Source organism: Entelurus aequoreus, linkage group LG13, assembly GCF_033978785.1.
Source record: "Entelurus aequoreus isolate RoL-2023_Sb linkage group LG13, RoL_Eaeq_v1.1, whole genome shotgun sequence".
Taxonomy (NCBI): Eukaryota; Metazoa; Chordata; class Actinopteri; order Syngnathiformes; family Syngnathidae; genus Entelurus; species Entelurus aequoreus.
Window position 1 is genome coordinate 43,063,479 of NC_084743.1, and position 17,028 is coordinate 43,080,506.

The 17,028-nt window shown below is 38.7% G+C and overlaps 1 protein-coding gene across 1 annotated transcript in view; it reads left to right on the forward strand.

The window, feature by feature from the left end:
* LOC133663425 (sortilin-related receptor-like) overlaps positions 1-17,028 on the forward strand; it is a 169,956-nt gene that overhangs the window by 58,306 nt on the left and 94,622 nt on the right. The window contains exons 3-5 of the mRNA XM_062067886.1: positions 1,628-1,762; positions 6,043-6,204; positions 12,833-12,900. Of these exons, the coding sequence (XP_061923870.1) occupies positions 1,628-1,762; positions 6,043-6,204; positions 12,833-12,900 (365 nt within the window). The remainder of the gene's footprint in view (positions 1-1,627; positions 1,763-6,042; positions 6,205-12,832; positions 12,901-17,028) is intronic.

The following is a 17,028-nucleotide window of genomic DNA, read 5'->3' on the forward strand; positions in this document are numbered from 1 at the left end:
GCAGTTTATGGATGCATTTGAATTAGAGCTGCAACTAACAAATAATTTGATAATCGATTAACCTGTCGATTATTACTATGATTAATCGATTAATAATCGGATAAAAGAGACAAACTACATTTCTATCCTTTCCAGTATTTTATTGAAAAAAACAGCATACTGGCACAATACTTATTTTGATTGTTTCTCAGCTGTTTGTAAATGTTGCAGTTTATAAATAATGGTTTATTTAAAAAAAAAAAAAAAAAAGTAACCTCTGCGCATGCGCACAGCATAGATCCAACGAATCGATGACTAAATTAATCGGCAACAATTTTTATAATCGATTTTAATCGATTTAATCGATTAGTTGTTGCAACCCTAATTTGAATGTGATTTAGAGGCAGAATGAATTGCTCCCATTAGCTACATTGCTCGGTACCTAGAAAGAGCCAAATATTACACATTAGAAAGCAAAAAAACAAACTTTCTGTTCTTGTCTTACATAAGGATTGTGAACGAGAGGCACAATTCCAAAAAAAAGTGCAGTTCCCCTTTAATAATAATTCTTTAAATAACAATTTAAAAAAAGTTGTTGCAAACGAGCGTCTTTTCGTGTCTTTCTCGCCATCTCCGGGTCTAAATTGGATGTCAAAGTTGACCACGTCTTGGTTTATGGCTACAGCCTTCTACTACCCAGGTGAGAGGCATGATTTACAATCCAGAATTAACTTTTATCAACTCAGAGGCGAAGCAGCAGCTGGACACCGGTAATATAGCTGCCTAAGTTAGTTAGCTCTCTGTGATCAATGCGCCGCTAAAAATAGAATAGTCTGCTTTAGCGCTTATAATAACAATATCGCTACTACTTGATTAATATTTAGGTCACAAGATGTAAAGGGAGTATGGTTAACGGTTTTTGGAAAGTTATTTAGAGTGCTTTGTGGACGAAGTAGAGGAGCTCCAATTGACTCCATTGATAGCTGACTTGGGGCAGCACGTTGGCACAGGGTTTAGTGCGTTTGCATCGCAATACGAAGGTCTTGGGTTCGATCACTACTGTGCCCGGGGTCTTTCTGTGTGGAGTTTGCATGTTTGCATGACTGTATGGGTTCCCTCCGGATAGACTGATTGGCAATGCTAAATTGGCCCTAGTGTGTGAATGTGAGTGTCTGTCTATCTGTGTTGGCCCTGCGATGAGGTGGCAACTTGTCCAGGTTGTAACCCGCCTTCCGCCGGAGTGCAGTTGGGATAGGCTCCAGCACCCCCAGTGACCCCGAAAGGGACAAACGATAGAAAATGAATGGATGGATAGCTGACTTGCTGACGTTTATTTACGATTTACAATGCATAAAAAAATAAAAATATATGTGTGTTTGTCTTACATAGGGATTGGCAAAGTTCCATAAAAAGGCAGTTCCCCTTTAAGAAAACATTTTAGATGTTTCTATAAAACCGAAATGCTTGTCCAGCTGTGAATCTTGATTGTTGAAAGTATTTTCTGTGTACATTATATATTAGTAGTCATAGTGTTGGGAGGACAAAGGGGCAGCGCATATTGGCATTGGGGAGTCAATGGCCCTTGAATTGTCATTCATTTGTGCCAATCATTGTGCTAATCATATGCTTTTGTCCATTTTGCATCCAGGTTTACATGTCCTACAACTATGGGTTCACCTTCACACTTGTCTCAGGGAAATTCCAGCTGTCTGAGGCCAAGGCAAAGGATGGTAGCGCTCAGAGCATCTCTCAATTTTACCACAGCCCCGCAGACAACAAGAGGGTAAGAGCGTATAATCTTGTTGGCAGAATGTTCACAAACCTCACTCTACAGAAGAGGACAATTTGTCATTGACACAGCTATGCACACAGTAGTGAAAACAGATTTTTTTTTGTAGGTTTTAAGCTCTTAGCTGTAAAGTGGCTATTTGTACTTTAAAGGCCTACTGAAATGAATTTTTTTTATTTAAACTGGGATAGCAGATCTATTCTATGTGTCATAATTGATCATTTCGCGATATTGCCATATTTTTGCTGAAAGGATTTAGTATAAAACAACGACGATAAAGATCGCAACTTTTGGTATCTGATAAAAAAAAGGCTTGCCCCTACCGGAAGTAGCGTGACGTAGTCAATTGAACATATCCACAAAGTTCCCTATTGTTTACAATGATGGCCGCCAGAAGTGAGAGAGATTCGGACAGAGAAAGCGACGATTTCCCCATTAATTTGAGCGAGGACGAAAGATTTGTGGTTGAGGAAAATGCAAGTGAAGGACTAGTGGGGAGTGGAAGCGATTCAGATAGGGAAGATGCTGTGAGAGCCGGGGGTGACCTGATATTCAGCTGGGAATGACTACAACAGTGAATAAACACAAGACATATATATACTCTATTAGCCACAACACAACCAGGCTTATATTTAATATGCCACAAATAAATCCTGCATAAAAACACCTAGGTGTTTGTTATGCTAGCTCCTAGCTATTAGCTCAGGCTAGTTATAGCTCGAGCGGGTAATATGGACAGGATCCCGTATATATAACCCGCCAATACAATTCAAACACCTGCACAACACACACACTCACTCAGCCCAAAGGACCGTTCACCTAACCCAAGGTTCATAAAGCTTATATATTTAACCAAAGTTACGTACGTGACACCCACGTACGGGCAAGCGATCAAATGTTTGGAAGTGCGCGGGTGGGACCTGATATTCAGCTGGGAATGACTACAACAGTAAATAAACACAAGACATATATATATATATACTCTATTAGCCACAACACAACCAGGCTTATATTTAATATGCCACAAATTAATCCCGCATAACAAACACCTAGGTGTTTGTTATGCTAGCTCCTAGCTCCTAGCTCGAGCTAGTTATAGCAAGCGATCAAATGTTTGGAAGCACAGCTACGTACTCATGGTATCGCGTCTGTGTATCCAAATCAAAGTCCTCCTGGTTAGAGTCTCTGTTGTCCGAGTTCTTCGATCTTGACTGCATCTTTCGGGAATGTAAACAAACACCGGCTGTGTTGTGTTGCTGACCTCCCTCGCAAAATATCCGCTTCGCACCGACAACTTTCTTCTTTGCTTGCTCAGCTTCTTTCTCCATAATGCAATGAATGTCCAGAATACTGTGGAATAATGAGATGAAAACAGAGCTATTTCGTATTGGCTTCAATGGGGAAGCCATACCTCTGTTAAACTGGCTACGTCACGCGCATACGTCATCATACCGAAACGTTTTCAAGCGGAAGTGTGGCGGGAAATTTAAAATTGCACTTTATAAGTTAACCCGGCCGTATTGACATGTGTTGCAATGTTAAGATTTCATCATTGATATATAAACTATCAGACTGCGTGGTCGGTAGTAGTGGGTTTCAGTAGGCCTTTAATTGTGGACACTGGACAGACACTGATTGGTTAGAGAAGAGTACAAACAAAGGTTTGAGGTGGAGTTCAAGAATTTAAAGTAGTCCTTCTTAATGATTCCATCGACTTTGTAATGTGTATCAGTACCACAAATCAGCCCCAGAGCATGATGCAACCACCACCATGCTCACAGTTATTAGTTGTGAAAGCCTCATCTTCAGTACGTTTACATGCACACACACAATGAATTATTGCTTGAATTTACTTGAAACCAGCTTTTTAAAACGCATGTAAATGCCTTCATAAACTGTGTTCCACTTTTTAAAGTCGATCCGCAATCCAAGTCACTGCCGTTGTGTCCTTGGGCAAGACACCCAGTGACATTCATAATAGTGTATGAAAGTGAATGAATGTTGGGTGGTGGTCGGAGAGGCCATAGGTGCAAATTGGCAGCCACGTTTCCGTCAGTCAACCCCAGTGCAGCTGTGACTACAAATTTAGCAATCAAGTCAAGTCAAACTTAATTTATACAGCACATTAAAACAACCTAAGTTGACCAAACTGCTGCGCAGAGCACATAAGACAATAAAAAAGCAATACTGAATGAAGTGAATATTACAATAAACACTACTAAAATAATAAACATTTTTTGTTAAAACAGTTGAGTTAAAACAAGAAAAAAAATAAGGTGCTATTTGCCGAATGCTTGAATCAATGTTTAAGTTAAAGTTAAAGTACCAATGATTGTCACACACACACTAGGTGTGGTGAAATTTGTCCTCTGCATTTGACCCATCCCCTTGTTCACCCCCTGGGAGGTGAGGGGAGCAGTGGGCAGCAGGAATCATTTTTGGTGTTTTAACCCCGAATTCCAACCCTTGATGCTGAGTGCCAAGCAGGGAGGTAATGGGTCCCATTTTTATAGTCTTTGATATGACTCGGCCAGGGTTTGAACTCACGTCCTACCGATCTCAGGGCGGACACTCTAACCATTAGGCCACTGAGTAGGTCGTGGAGCGAATAAAAGATGGCTTCTCAGTTCTCACTGTAAAGCACGTTGAGTGTCCACAAAAGTGCAACACAAATCTAATCCACTGTTATTATTACTATTACTATTATCATTATCAAAGATTGGATTAACACACATAGACTTAGCGATTTACATGACAATTTGGAAAGTAGGGATGTCACAATAGGAAAACTTCATATCATGGTTATCGAGACCAAAATTATAATGGTTATCATTATTATCGCGGTACTGTTGAATGGGCTCAAAAAGTTATTATACACACACTAAAATCTTTTGAATTAAATTGCATATTTTGTGTTTCTTATGCTTCAGTGATAGTGTTTTAGTCTTTAGTATTTTATCGGTTTTATTTGCTAAGCTTTTTTTATTGTTTTAAATATTAATTTGTATTGTAGATCTTTTAAAATGTATCTAAATTAAAAGTGCATAACAAATAAAATCTATTAATATTTAATGTTTATGGCGGGCAATGTGGTATTCTACTCTGTTCAGCGGTCCTTGAACGCATTGTAAAAACACCTCCGTCTATAGTTATATAGAGTATAGTTATAGTATGTATTTTGAAAGCATAAAGTGTAGTAAATGAAAGTTTCTCTGAGGTAATGTCCCCTAAAGCAGTGGTCCCCAACCTTTTTGTAGCTGCGGACCGGTCAACGCTTGAAAATTTGTCCCATGGACCGGGGGGGGGGGGGGGGTTGTTTTTTTTGGGTTTTTTTTTTTCATAAAGAAATACAATCATGTGTGCTTACGGACTGTATCCCTGCAGACTGTATTGATCTATATTGATATATAATGTATATATTGTGTTATGTTGATTTAATTAAAAAAAATAAAAATAATAATAATAATAATAATAATTATTATTTTTTTTTTAAATTTCTTGTGCGGCCCGGTACCAATCGGTGGTTGGGGACCACTGCTGTATAGTACACGCAAAAACCTAATTTAAATAAGGCGGTCTGCTCCACTTTACAATTGCACACGCAGTGTTAGTAAATCACACGCAACACACCCACTAATTGTACACGCTATTTTATGGTTTGCAAACGCTGTTTACTGTGTGGTGTTAGGATCTCTAAATCAGGTCCTTAGTCTGCACAAGGAGCGTGTGAATTTTAAAGAATTGTGACATTTGCCACTTTTTCATGATGTATAAATTCGATAAACGTGACCTGAAGGTTTGTAGTGGATACATACCTGTATTATATCTACATCCGAAAGAGGCCTGGGTCTGATTTTTAAAAATTGACAATATACTGTACATGTTGACATAAAAAAAACCAGACACAGGTCACTTATGAGCAGAAAACATTGGATTTGACATACACTGTGAACTTAGTTCTCTACTCCGTATTGTCAATAATGTCTCGATAGCTCATTCTTTGTCCCGTCTGAACATAAACCTTTTGTCTGACATGCATCCGGCCTTTCTAATCTACTATTAGCCAAACATGTATGATATGCAAGAATGGGAGAATCATGCAAAATCCACGAAACAGACATGCTCCAACCCACGTTCAAATCGAGGTCTCAAGACTGTGAGACTTTATTCTGCTAGGCCACAGTGCTGCCCCTTTTCTAACATTTTCTTAGTTTTTTTTTCATAGACATTGCATTCTAATTTTGGCTAAAATGTCTGTTTTTCTTCTTTTGCAGTACCTCTTCACAGACTCCATCAATAATTACCTGTGGAGCACCTTTGATTTCTGCAAAAGTGTGCAAGGGTTCTCCCTCCCATTCAAACCAACAGACATGTTGCTTCACAGCACAATACCCAACCTGGTCCTTGGCTATGACAGTTCTCACCCAAACAAACAGGTAAATGCTGTCAAAATATAACATACTCAGCCTTAAGAACCTTCTGTTGTGTATTGATTACTTACATGTGTCAATGCTTATATTTTCAGTTTAGGTCAAGGTTTACCGTACATGCACAAAGTATAGCTGACTATTGCAATTTATAAGTGAATATACCACAAACCTGGTGAAGAGGTAAAGCGTTCTCGCACTTTGCTGTGATGGTTATTCTTGGAAGGATGCCTTTTGAATTGGCATGGATATTTTTCCCTTGTGCATGGGTGCTTCTGGGCAACAGTGCCGGCTATCTGCAATGTTAAAAGTACACTGAAACAGCTAACAAAGCATTGCGACTGGAGTAAGAATATTACCAGAGGAAAAGACAATGAAGGAAGCACTAAATAAAAGATAAAAACAAAGACTGCAATGAACAGGTCTGATGAATTTTGATTATACAGCATACAGACCCGACTAATTGCTGTATTTAAACATTAGCGGTAGTGGTGGAAAACAAACATGGAGTTCATACACACTGAGCCATCTGGACATACTTTGTTGATGATGAGGAGATGTATTAGTAGCGTGTGTGACCCGGGAAACATACTTTATCAGTATCATAATTCCAACCCTGCTTCGAAAAGCTCTGCACTACAAAACGTGCTCATTGTAGGCATTAATCCTGACATCCTCATTTAGATGAAAAAAAAATCAGCACAAATTGTTTAATACATTTTTGTTTTGTAGGTTAAAACAACATCTCCCATGAGTAAACAGAGTGGATTACCTGGGAAGTTTAAATCAGAAGTATAGACAGTGACACATATTGGTTTAGGATGAACACAAAAACGATACAGGAGAAAACATAATGTTAGAGTCTCTTGTCTGTCCGATTAATGAGCAGACAAGCAATTATTTGTTTTTGACGTAAATCCTCATGTGGGAGCGCAAACATGCAAAAAAATAAATAGAACAACGTCTACAACCAGGAATGCAAGTAATAGGTCACTTAGTGAACCGTGACCCGGAAAATTAATGATGATGTGAAATCAAGAAGCCAATGAGGCCAAACTTTAATTTGTGAAGTATTTACATTCAAAAGTTAAGTTGTCAGTTCACCTCCTGAGAATCAGCATTCTCCAAACTAACACAAAAATGTCCATTGCAGAGGACAATGCTTCTCATTAAGTTAAAAATTCGACATTGTACGACACATTGTCAGTTTAAAAACACTCAACTAAAGTTACTTGAAACACTTTATGTTCTTGCACTATTCCTTGCACTTAAAAATATGTTTTTTGGTGTAATAAATATAAGTAGAACATTTGAGCATTATGTTTGTACAGTGTGTTTATCCTTAACATTCCTGCCACTTCATTTTACACAGTATGGCATTTTCCCCAAGCGTTTATTTTTTTTGACAGTACCACAATATATTGTACAATGGCCTTAATACCATGACGATATCGTACTGTGAGATTTTGATATCGTTGCATCCCTGGTATCAAATGGGTCACGTCGGTCCACATTTTTAGTTTGAATAAGGATTACATTTTTGTTTTACTTAAGGCAAATTGATTCAGTTAAAGTATTTTCTGTTGCAGATGAAAAAGCAAATGTTAATAAAGTTATTCTTTGTTTTGTTTTTTGTTTTCTTAAATGTTACTAAGAATACAATGTTATGCAGAAGTGTACTTACAACAATTTTATAGACAAATTATACCGGGAGCAGGGGGGCGTTACATTCTCCCGCAAGGGAATTAACACCAAATTAACCTAACATTCATTTTTTATGAACGTGTGAGAAAGCCGGAGTACCCATAAAAAACCCAAGAACGCACAGGGAGAACATGAAAACTCCACAAACAGATGTCTCAACGGAGAGTCAAAGACGCACACGGCGTAAAGTTAGACGTTCCTGTCAATAGTAATGTCAAGATTAGGGTAGTTTTTACAGGCTTGCTCAAGAAATGCATTAATTAACTTCAAATACCTTTCTGTTAAACTATTTTTCCCTCCTTACATTTGCCGAGTGCCAACTTAGTTTTTTCAGGTGCGCGACCAGCTCTTGTGCTTATTCTGACAGGCGATTCAGATGCAGGTTTTTCCAAATATTTTTAGGACACTAGAGATGTTTTTCAAACTAATCATGGTCAATGGTGCTTAGATAACAGACTATACATATCCAATCATACAATGTATGATGTAAAAATATTTTTATATACACGTAAAAAACCCTCATTTTTTAAAAATGTTGCTGTGGCAGCGTGCCATGATGTAGGTGAAATCCTGGATAGGAAAACAATCTGTACTGACTGATAAATAAAAACAATCATATGAACTACTACGCTTATTTTCCCAACCAAATTATCTGCTAAATATTAGCCCATGTTTCATGTTTTGTTTGTAGACGGCTAGTTTGACTGTAGTATCAAGCACTTTGTGCTCTATGTATGTAGACTGTATGAGAGCCAACACACATAATAAAACATAATTTACTGTGCAATGTCTTCTGTCATTGGGATGCCGACTGCTTGGATGTTCATATATTCCGATTTAGATGAAGAATGATTCATAATACTCTCAAAGAAGCGAAGCATCTTTTCGTACTGTTCTCACCGGGTTTAAATTGGCTGTGAAAGTGTTACAACTGTGACGACCGGGTCGCATAGTGATGCGAAGATCTTCGTTCTCCCAGGAATGCAGATCGGGCTTCGGACAAAGCTTGCAGGCAAGAAATTATTTATTTAAGAAATAAGTAATACTGAACAAACAAAACCGTGCTCATAGCACTTAAGGAAGAAACAAAAGGAGCTAGCCTGGGAGCTAGAAGGTAAATACTAAACAGAGCCTTTAGCGTGGGAGCTAGAAGGGTTCAGAGCAGGAACAAAAGTCGTCATCTGTTGTAAGGAAACAAATTACGAAGCAAGACAGACTGTAAGGGAAGGCAGGCTTATATAATAATATTCAAGTCATGAAATGTAAATCGAGTATTTTTGCCGGTTCTTGGATGTTTTTTTATTGGGTTTTATGGTCGGAATATTGGTGCTCCCATTACTTCTGCTGTATTTACGTTTATTTATGAGTTAGAATTTATTTTTCTTTTAAATCATTTGTCGTCATGTCTTTCATAATGAATGTGGACAATAGGCAGAACAATATTTAATGTTTATTCTGCCAAGAAAGTAGATTTTGTGTCTATTTATTTTAGTTCATACTTTTAATAAAACTTGGTTAAAATATTTCAGTGTGTGTATTTCTACTTTTTGAGCGCATTCAACAATACCTTGATATTAATAATAACCATGATCATTTTGGTCACCATGACCATGATATCAGACGTTCACATCATTACATCCAGAATATATACTTACAGCATGCATATAAAGGTTAGAATATGTTGATCTTTTTTAATCTGTTAATGTTTGTGTTTCTTGATGACAAAGGCAAAAGGGGGGTAGTAGCGCTTCACTTCCGGTCCGTTGTAGGTATCTACGTGTATGGATTTATCACTCTGTAAAAACAGAGCACAGCTTTTAGGTTTATTTACACAAGTAAATGGCTTTGTGGCTCGGACAGCAATACATTTATACAAGTGTGTAGTAGGGGAAAGACGTTAATGTGTCTTGTGTTCATGCTGGCAATTAAGCTATCTAGCGATTAGCATGCTGGCTGATTCTCCGGGAAATGAGCAGTATCAACATGAGTTGATCAAAGTGTGGTAATCAATCACGGGTTTTATGATGATTAAAAATACTAACCGCAATCTATCATTTATATTGGTCATCGTTTAATTCCTATTAGTGACTGTGAAGCTGATAAAGATATAGTACATGTTTTCTATGTGACTGAAGACTACTCTGTTGGGAAGTCTAGCGTTTTAGATTAAAGTAGACACAGGTATTAGTTTATTCCTGGTTTCAGAGGCTGTTTACCTCTCCAAAAGACACGTTGAAACTAAGGCCCTACACAACAGAGCCTGTCCTTTTTATAGAAGTTGTTGATGTAGCAGTTGAACGCAACAACCAGAGAAATACGAAGTTGGTAGAGTGGCTGTGCAATCGGAGTGTTGCTGGTTACTGGGGTTCAATCCCCACCTTCTACCTTCCTAGTCACGTCCGTTGTGTCCTTGGGCAAGACACTTCACCCTTTGCCTCTGATGGCTGCTGGTTAGCGCCTTGCATGGCAGCTCCCGCCATCAGTGTGTGAATGTGTGTGTGAATGGGTAAATGTGGAAATACTGTCAAAGCGCTTTGAGTACCTTGAAGGTAGAAAAGCGCTATACAAGTATAACCCATTTATCATTTATTTATTTATAAATAATCTTCCCTAGAAGTGCCACAGTTTTGTTAGGCTGCAACTGGCTGAGAAAGCTGTTGTTATTGGCTCACCAATATCAGAACACAGAAATGCGGATGGTCTCTCAAGGCTTCTATTGCCCATAACGCTGACCAAACATATGGAAGCCTTTTACTTAACTGAAGTGATTGCTAAGAAACATGCACAGGCCCAGTTATGTCTGAGGTGTTGGGCATTGTTATAAACGGAGAGAGAGAAATGACACCAAGGTTGAAGTCCTATCTTTTGAGAAGAAATTAACCCTCAGTCCAGTATAAATGCCTTTTCTGGGATTTATCATGTTATTATTCCACCACCACTGAGAGAACCAATTGAGAGGGACCCAGCTTGATAGTAGCCATTAAAGAAAGTGCAACGCCATGGGACTAGCCAGAAAAAAAACATGCAAAAGAGTTCATATAGATTTTACTGGACCACTACTTATAGACTGCACAATGATTCGCAAATTTACAAATTTTGGCTGTGTTTGAACAGAACAGGCGAACATTCTGGGTCCATGGCACGACTGTGTTTTATAGAACATTGCTTTATATCAAACTTTACCTGTATTTGTATTTGTAATTTGCTCAGTGGCCTTGTGGTTAGAGTGTCCGCCCTGAGATTGGTAGCTCGTGAGTTCAAACCCCGGCCGAGTCATACCAAAGACTATAAAAATGTGACCCATTACCTCCCTGCTTGGCACTCAGCATCAAAGGTTGGAATTGGGGGTTAATTCACCAAAATGATTCCCGGGCGCGGCCACCGCTGCTGCTCACTGCTCCCCTCACCTCCCAGGGGGTGAGGGTGATGGGTCAAATGCAGAGGATAATCTCACCACACCTAGTATGTGTGTGACAATCATTGGTACTTTAACTTGGAACTTTTAACGCTATATACTTTTGTTTTGTAATTGAATATACATGTTTCACATGAGTTCAAGTGTTTGTGTCCAATTGTGTCTTTTTTTATAGCCATGAAAAAAAATTAAGGAATAGAGCTAAACTCATTATGTAGTGAGAATTTTTTTTTTTTAATACTAACAATTAACAAAAACACAAATATTTGTCTTTTTAATATATAGATAACATGTATTGAGCCCTTTTATCAGACTACATCATTACAAATTACTTTATGATGTAATGTGTCTTTTCCCTCAGCCCCCACAACTTTGAGAACTATATTACCGGTAAGCAAGTAAATTGTGGGACTTTTTTTTACCAAACATAATGTATGATTGTGATTAATCATTGTGATTTAAATATTGATGAAAATAATCATGCAGCCCTAACGTACTCACTGAATGACCTAAGCTTTTTATCATGGAGCACACCTCCTTAGAGAAAACAATTGAAGCACTTTGAACGATGTTCAGTCTACATTAGTGTTGTAGGTAAATGAGTAAAAAGCACGAAATTGAGCTAGCTTGTCAGATTGCTTTTGGCAGTACCTGTTCATTATCTCTCATTGAAAGTTATCGCCATAATATCAGTCACTCATTGGGAAATGTACACGCAGACACACCCAAACTGCCTGTCAAACTCGCGAGCCCTGTTATGCAACTAATTGTGATTATCTACTGTATCTCTATATAGGTAACTTCCCTGTATGAAAGGCACTGCAATTGTATTAAAATGGTCTCGATTTAGGATGTAACAGTATGACAAATTAATACCACGGTATCATTTAACCGGGAGAGTTTTGAGACCAATTTCTTGGACCAAGACACACAAATAAATTGTAGACCTCCATGCTTTTCCAAGTTTCTATCTGTTTTACCATGTAGAATATGGTGCCTCAGCACAATAGTTTGATATGTTTGAGAAAGTGAACAATGTATGATCATTGGTATCACTTGACAAATCTTTTTTTGATAACGTATAGGGCTCTATTCCATTGCATGCTAATCAACCGTGTCATATATTTATCAGATAGACAATGCTGTAAGATAACTAAAATGATAGTATAATTACACATAATGGCAACAGAATATATTTTGACACTTCTCTTTGGTTCTGTATTTCCTTTTTAAATTACTAATTATTTTCCATATGCGCATTATTTAAATGACTTGAACATGTCTTTATAAGATGGTGTGTTGGATAAGTATGGAATAAAAATGCTTTTATGATGAATGGCATGATGGCTTTTATTTGTTTCTATTCTATTGAATCCAATCACAATATCTGCTAAACAGTTATCCAACGTGCAAAAGACAAAGTGAAGCAATGAACATGACCTACATTTTTAAGTGCACCATCCCCCTCTTCTTCTTTACCCCTCCCCCTCCCACTCCTTTACACCCTTGTATTTGTAGCTGTGGAAGTCGGACGACTTTGGTGAGACATGGGTGCTGATCCAGGAGCATGTGAAGACTTACTTTTGGTAAGATAACATTTTAACTCATGACAACAATAAACTACGGAGAGTCAAAATTCATTAGAAATACCCCAGACAGTCATTGCTTGCAATTATTAAAATGAATCTCTTTGTTACACCACCAAAGTAATAAACCAGCCAAGACACATTTTCAGAAGACAAACACCACACACAAACACAAATTAAGCCAATATCCATATCCTCGCCCCCGCAGCCAATTAAACTTAATTTTGTTTAAGGTTTTAGCAAAGGGGTGCCACTTTATCTGTTTTAAGACACTAAAATCCAGAGCCTTTGTGCTAACTACATATTTGCTATTGAATGATGTTTTAACACCCAAAACAAATGGATATTTTGGCCCCCACTCAAATCTTAATTATATATAATCTGATGAAAAATCTGCTGTACAAAAGAGGTGTACACAATTCTTTATAGATAGATTTATAGATAGATAGATAGTACTTTATTGATTCCTTCAGGAGAGTTCCCTCAGGAAAATTAAAATTCCAGCAGCAGTGTACAGAATTGAGATTGAATTTAAAGAGTAAATAATAAATAATGAGGATATATGTTATTGTTTTGCATCCCCTATCATCCTAGTACCCCCCTCCCCCCAGAGAGGAGTTGTACAGTCTGATGGCGTGTGGGACAAAGGAGTTTTTGAGTCTATTAGTCCTGCACTTGGGATGAAGCAGTCTAGCACTGAACAGGCTCCTCTGGCTACTGATAACGGTATGTAGAGAGTGACTGGCATCATTCATGATGCACAGTAGTTTTTCCACAGTCCTCTTCTCTGCCACCGTCACCAGTGAGTCCAGTTTTATTCCGATCATAGAGCCGGCCCGCCTGATCAGTTTCTCCAGTCTGGAGCTGTCCTTCTTAGATGTACTGCCCCCCCCAGCACACTACGACATAGTACAGAAAACTGGCAACCATAGACTGGTAGTACATCCACAAGAGTTTTTTGCAAATGTTGAAGGGACGCAGCCTCCTCAGGAAGTACAGCCTGCTCTGTCCTTTCCTGTACAAGTGGTCCGTGTTAACAGTCCAGTCCAGCTTGTTGTCCACCCACACCCCGAAGTACTTGAATGACTCCACAGTCTGTACCTCGACTCCCTCAATCCCAATAGGTTGTGACCTTGGACTCGACCTCCCAAAGTCAATGACCAGCTCCTTGGTCTTGGACGGATTGAGCTGCAAGAGGTTCCTGTGTCACCAGACAGCAAAGTCCCTCACCAGGCTCCGGAACTCCTCCTCTCTGCCATCCCTGATGCACCCGACGATGGCAGTGTCATCCGCGTACTTCTTATCTTATCATATCTAATTATCATATTAGTTTAAGACAATGACCCAAATGATGCGGATGGAGAGATTGCCGGAACTGACACCATGATGGGACGTGAACAAGTACAACAGTTTAAATGTGTATCACTACTTCAACAAAAAAGAATAAAGCACAGGCATCTCTGCTACTCAGTTGTAATCAGAAGTAACTACAGTGGAGCCCAATTAAGTAGACAACCTGTCTAAGACGACCAAATCATCAAATCCAGGTGCTTCATGTATTAAAAAATTCTTATGCACAAAAACCTGGCCTCCACAGCAAAGATGAGATGTATCATTCATGATTACAGATAAACTTTTTTATATTTACATTTTTTATCCTGTAAAGCGTGTTTGAGTGCTCTGAAAAGCGCTATACTAAATAAAATGTATTATTATTATTATTATTATGATTGAACTGAGAACAACAGCACACTTCATGTTCACACAATAATAGCACAGTGCGGCACATCCAATCTGACTGCGCTAACGATTCAAAAAAGTACCTTACACAAGCATAACGTATACTGAACAAAAATATGAAAGCAACACTTTTGTTTTTGCTCCCATTTTTCCAGAGTAGAACTCATAAGATCTAAAACTTTTACTACATACACAAAATACCTATTCCTCTCAAATATTGTTCACAGATCTGTCTAAATCTAGTTAGTGAGCACTTTTTCTTTGCCGAGATAATCCATCCCACCTCACAGGTGTGGCATATCAAGATGCTGATTAAACAGCATGATTATTGCACAGGTGTGCCTTAGGCTGCCCACAATAAAAGGTCACTCTGAAATGTGCAGTTTTGCTTTATTGGGGTTCTGGGGGGTCAGAAAAGCAGTCAGTATCTGGTGTCACCACCATTATGCCCCACATAGTGCAACACATCTCCTTTGCAGAGAGTTGATCAGGTTGTTGATTGTGGCCTGTGGAATGTTGGTCCAATCCTCTTCAATGGATGTGCGAAGTTGCTGGATATTGGCAGGAACTGGAACACGCTGTCGTATACGCCAATCCACAGCATCCCAAACATGCTCAATGGGTGACATGTCCAATGAGTTTGATGGCCATGCAAGAACTTGGATGTTAACAGCTTCCAGAAATTGTGTACAGATCCTTTCAGCATGGGGCCGTGCATTGTCATGCTACAACATGAGGTGATGGTCTCGGGTGAATGGCACATTAATGGGCCTCAAGAGCTCGTCACGGTATCTCTGTGCATTCAAAATGCCATCAATAAAAGGCCTGCCCATACCATAACCCCACCCCCACCATGGGCTACTCCATTCACAACGTTGACATCAGCAAACAGCTCTCCCACACGACGCCACACACGCTGTTCGCCATCTGCCCTGAACAGTGAAAACCGAGATTCATCCGTGAAGAGAACACCTCTTCAAAGTGCCAGACGCCATCGAATGTGAGTATTTGCCTATTCAAGTCGGTTACGACGAGGAACTGCAGTCACGTCAAGACCCCGATGAGGACGACGAGCATGCTGATGAGCTTCCCTGAGACGGTTCCTCACAGTTTGTGCAGAAATTCTTTGGTTATGCAAACCAATTGTTACTGCAGCGGTGGCCGGTTTCAGACGATCATGGAGGTGCACTTGCTGGATGTGGAGGTCCTGGGCTGGTGTGGTTACACGTGGTCTGCGGTTGGGAGGCCGGTTGGATGTACTGCCTAATTCTCTGAAACGCCTTTGGAGACTGCTTATGGTACAGAAATTAACATTAAATTTCAGGCAACAGGTCTGGTGGATATTCCTGAAGTCAGCATGCCAACTCTTCCGTTTCCTCAAAACTTGCAACATTTGTGTCATTGTGCTGTGTGGTAAAAAAAAACACATTTCAGAGTGGCCTTTTATTGTGGGCAGCCTAAGGCACACATGTGCAATAATCTTGGTGTTTAATCAGCATCTTGATATGCCACACAACACAGATTCAGACAGACTTGTGAACAATATTTGAGAGGAATTGGTCACTTGTGTATATAGTAAAATTTTTAGATCTTTGAGTTTAACTCATGAAAAATGGAAGCAAAAACAAAAGTGTTGTGTTTTATATTTTTGTTCAGTGTACTTAAAGCATATACTGATAATTTACACAATTGTTATGCTTTGACCCACAATACTGGTCAAAGATGCATTACACTAATACATGTGAGGATCTTTGCATTTAATTAACAAATATTTCATCCATCCATCCATCCATTTTCTACCACTTGTCCCGTTCGAGGTCGCGGGGGGTGCTGGAGCCTATCTCAGCTGCATTCGGGCGGAAGGCAGGGTACACCCTGGACAAGTCGCCACCTCATCGCAGTTAATTAAATTAAGTTTGGCACAAAAATCACTTACTCTATGGTGGTAAAATAGGTGTAAAAGGTAAAAAACAGAATTAAAAATTATTAAAACATATTGTTATTGTTATGTATTGTTATTGCTGTTATTATTTTCCTTGTTGTAGTTTATTCGTTACTAATTCATATCCATCTTTTTAAAACCATATTTAAAGTTGTGTTTTGGTGGTACAATAAATACTCATGTTTTCAGATTAATGAATAATTGTGTAATTAATCCTGATTACAATATCAATCAAAATAGTCATGATTATAATTTTTTCCAAAATCGTCCAGCCCTACCATAAACATTACTACTGTATAACATTTCTGTGATTTACAAAAATGCACCCATTAATAGTTTACTCAAATGAAGGAAACAATGTATCTACCATAGGAACAATCCTTTATTTTAACCCATTCACCTAATGTTTCCGACCAAAGTCACAAGTAAATGTACAAGCAATAGCT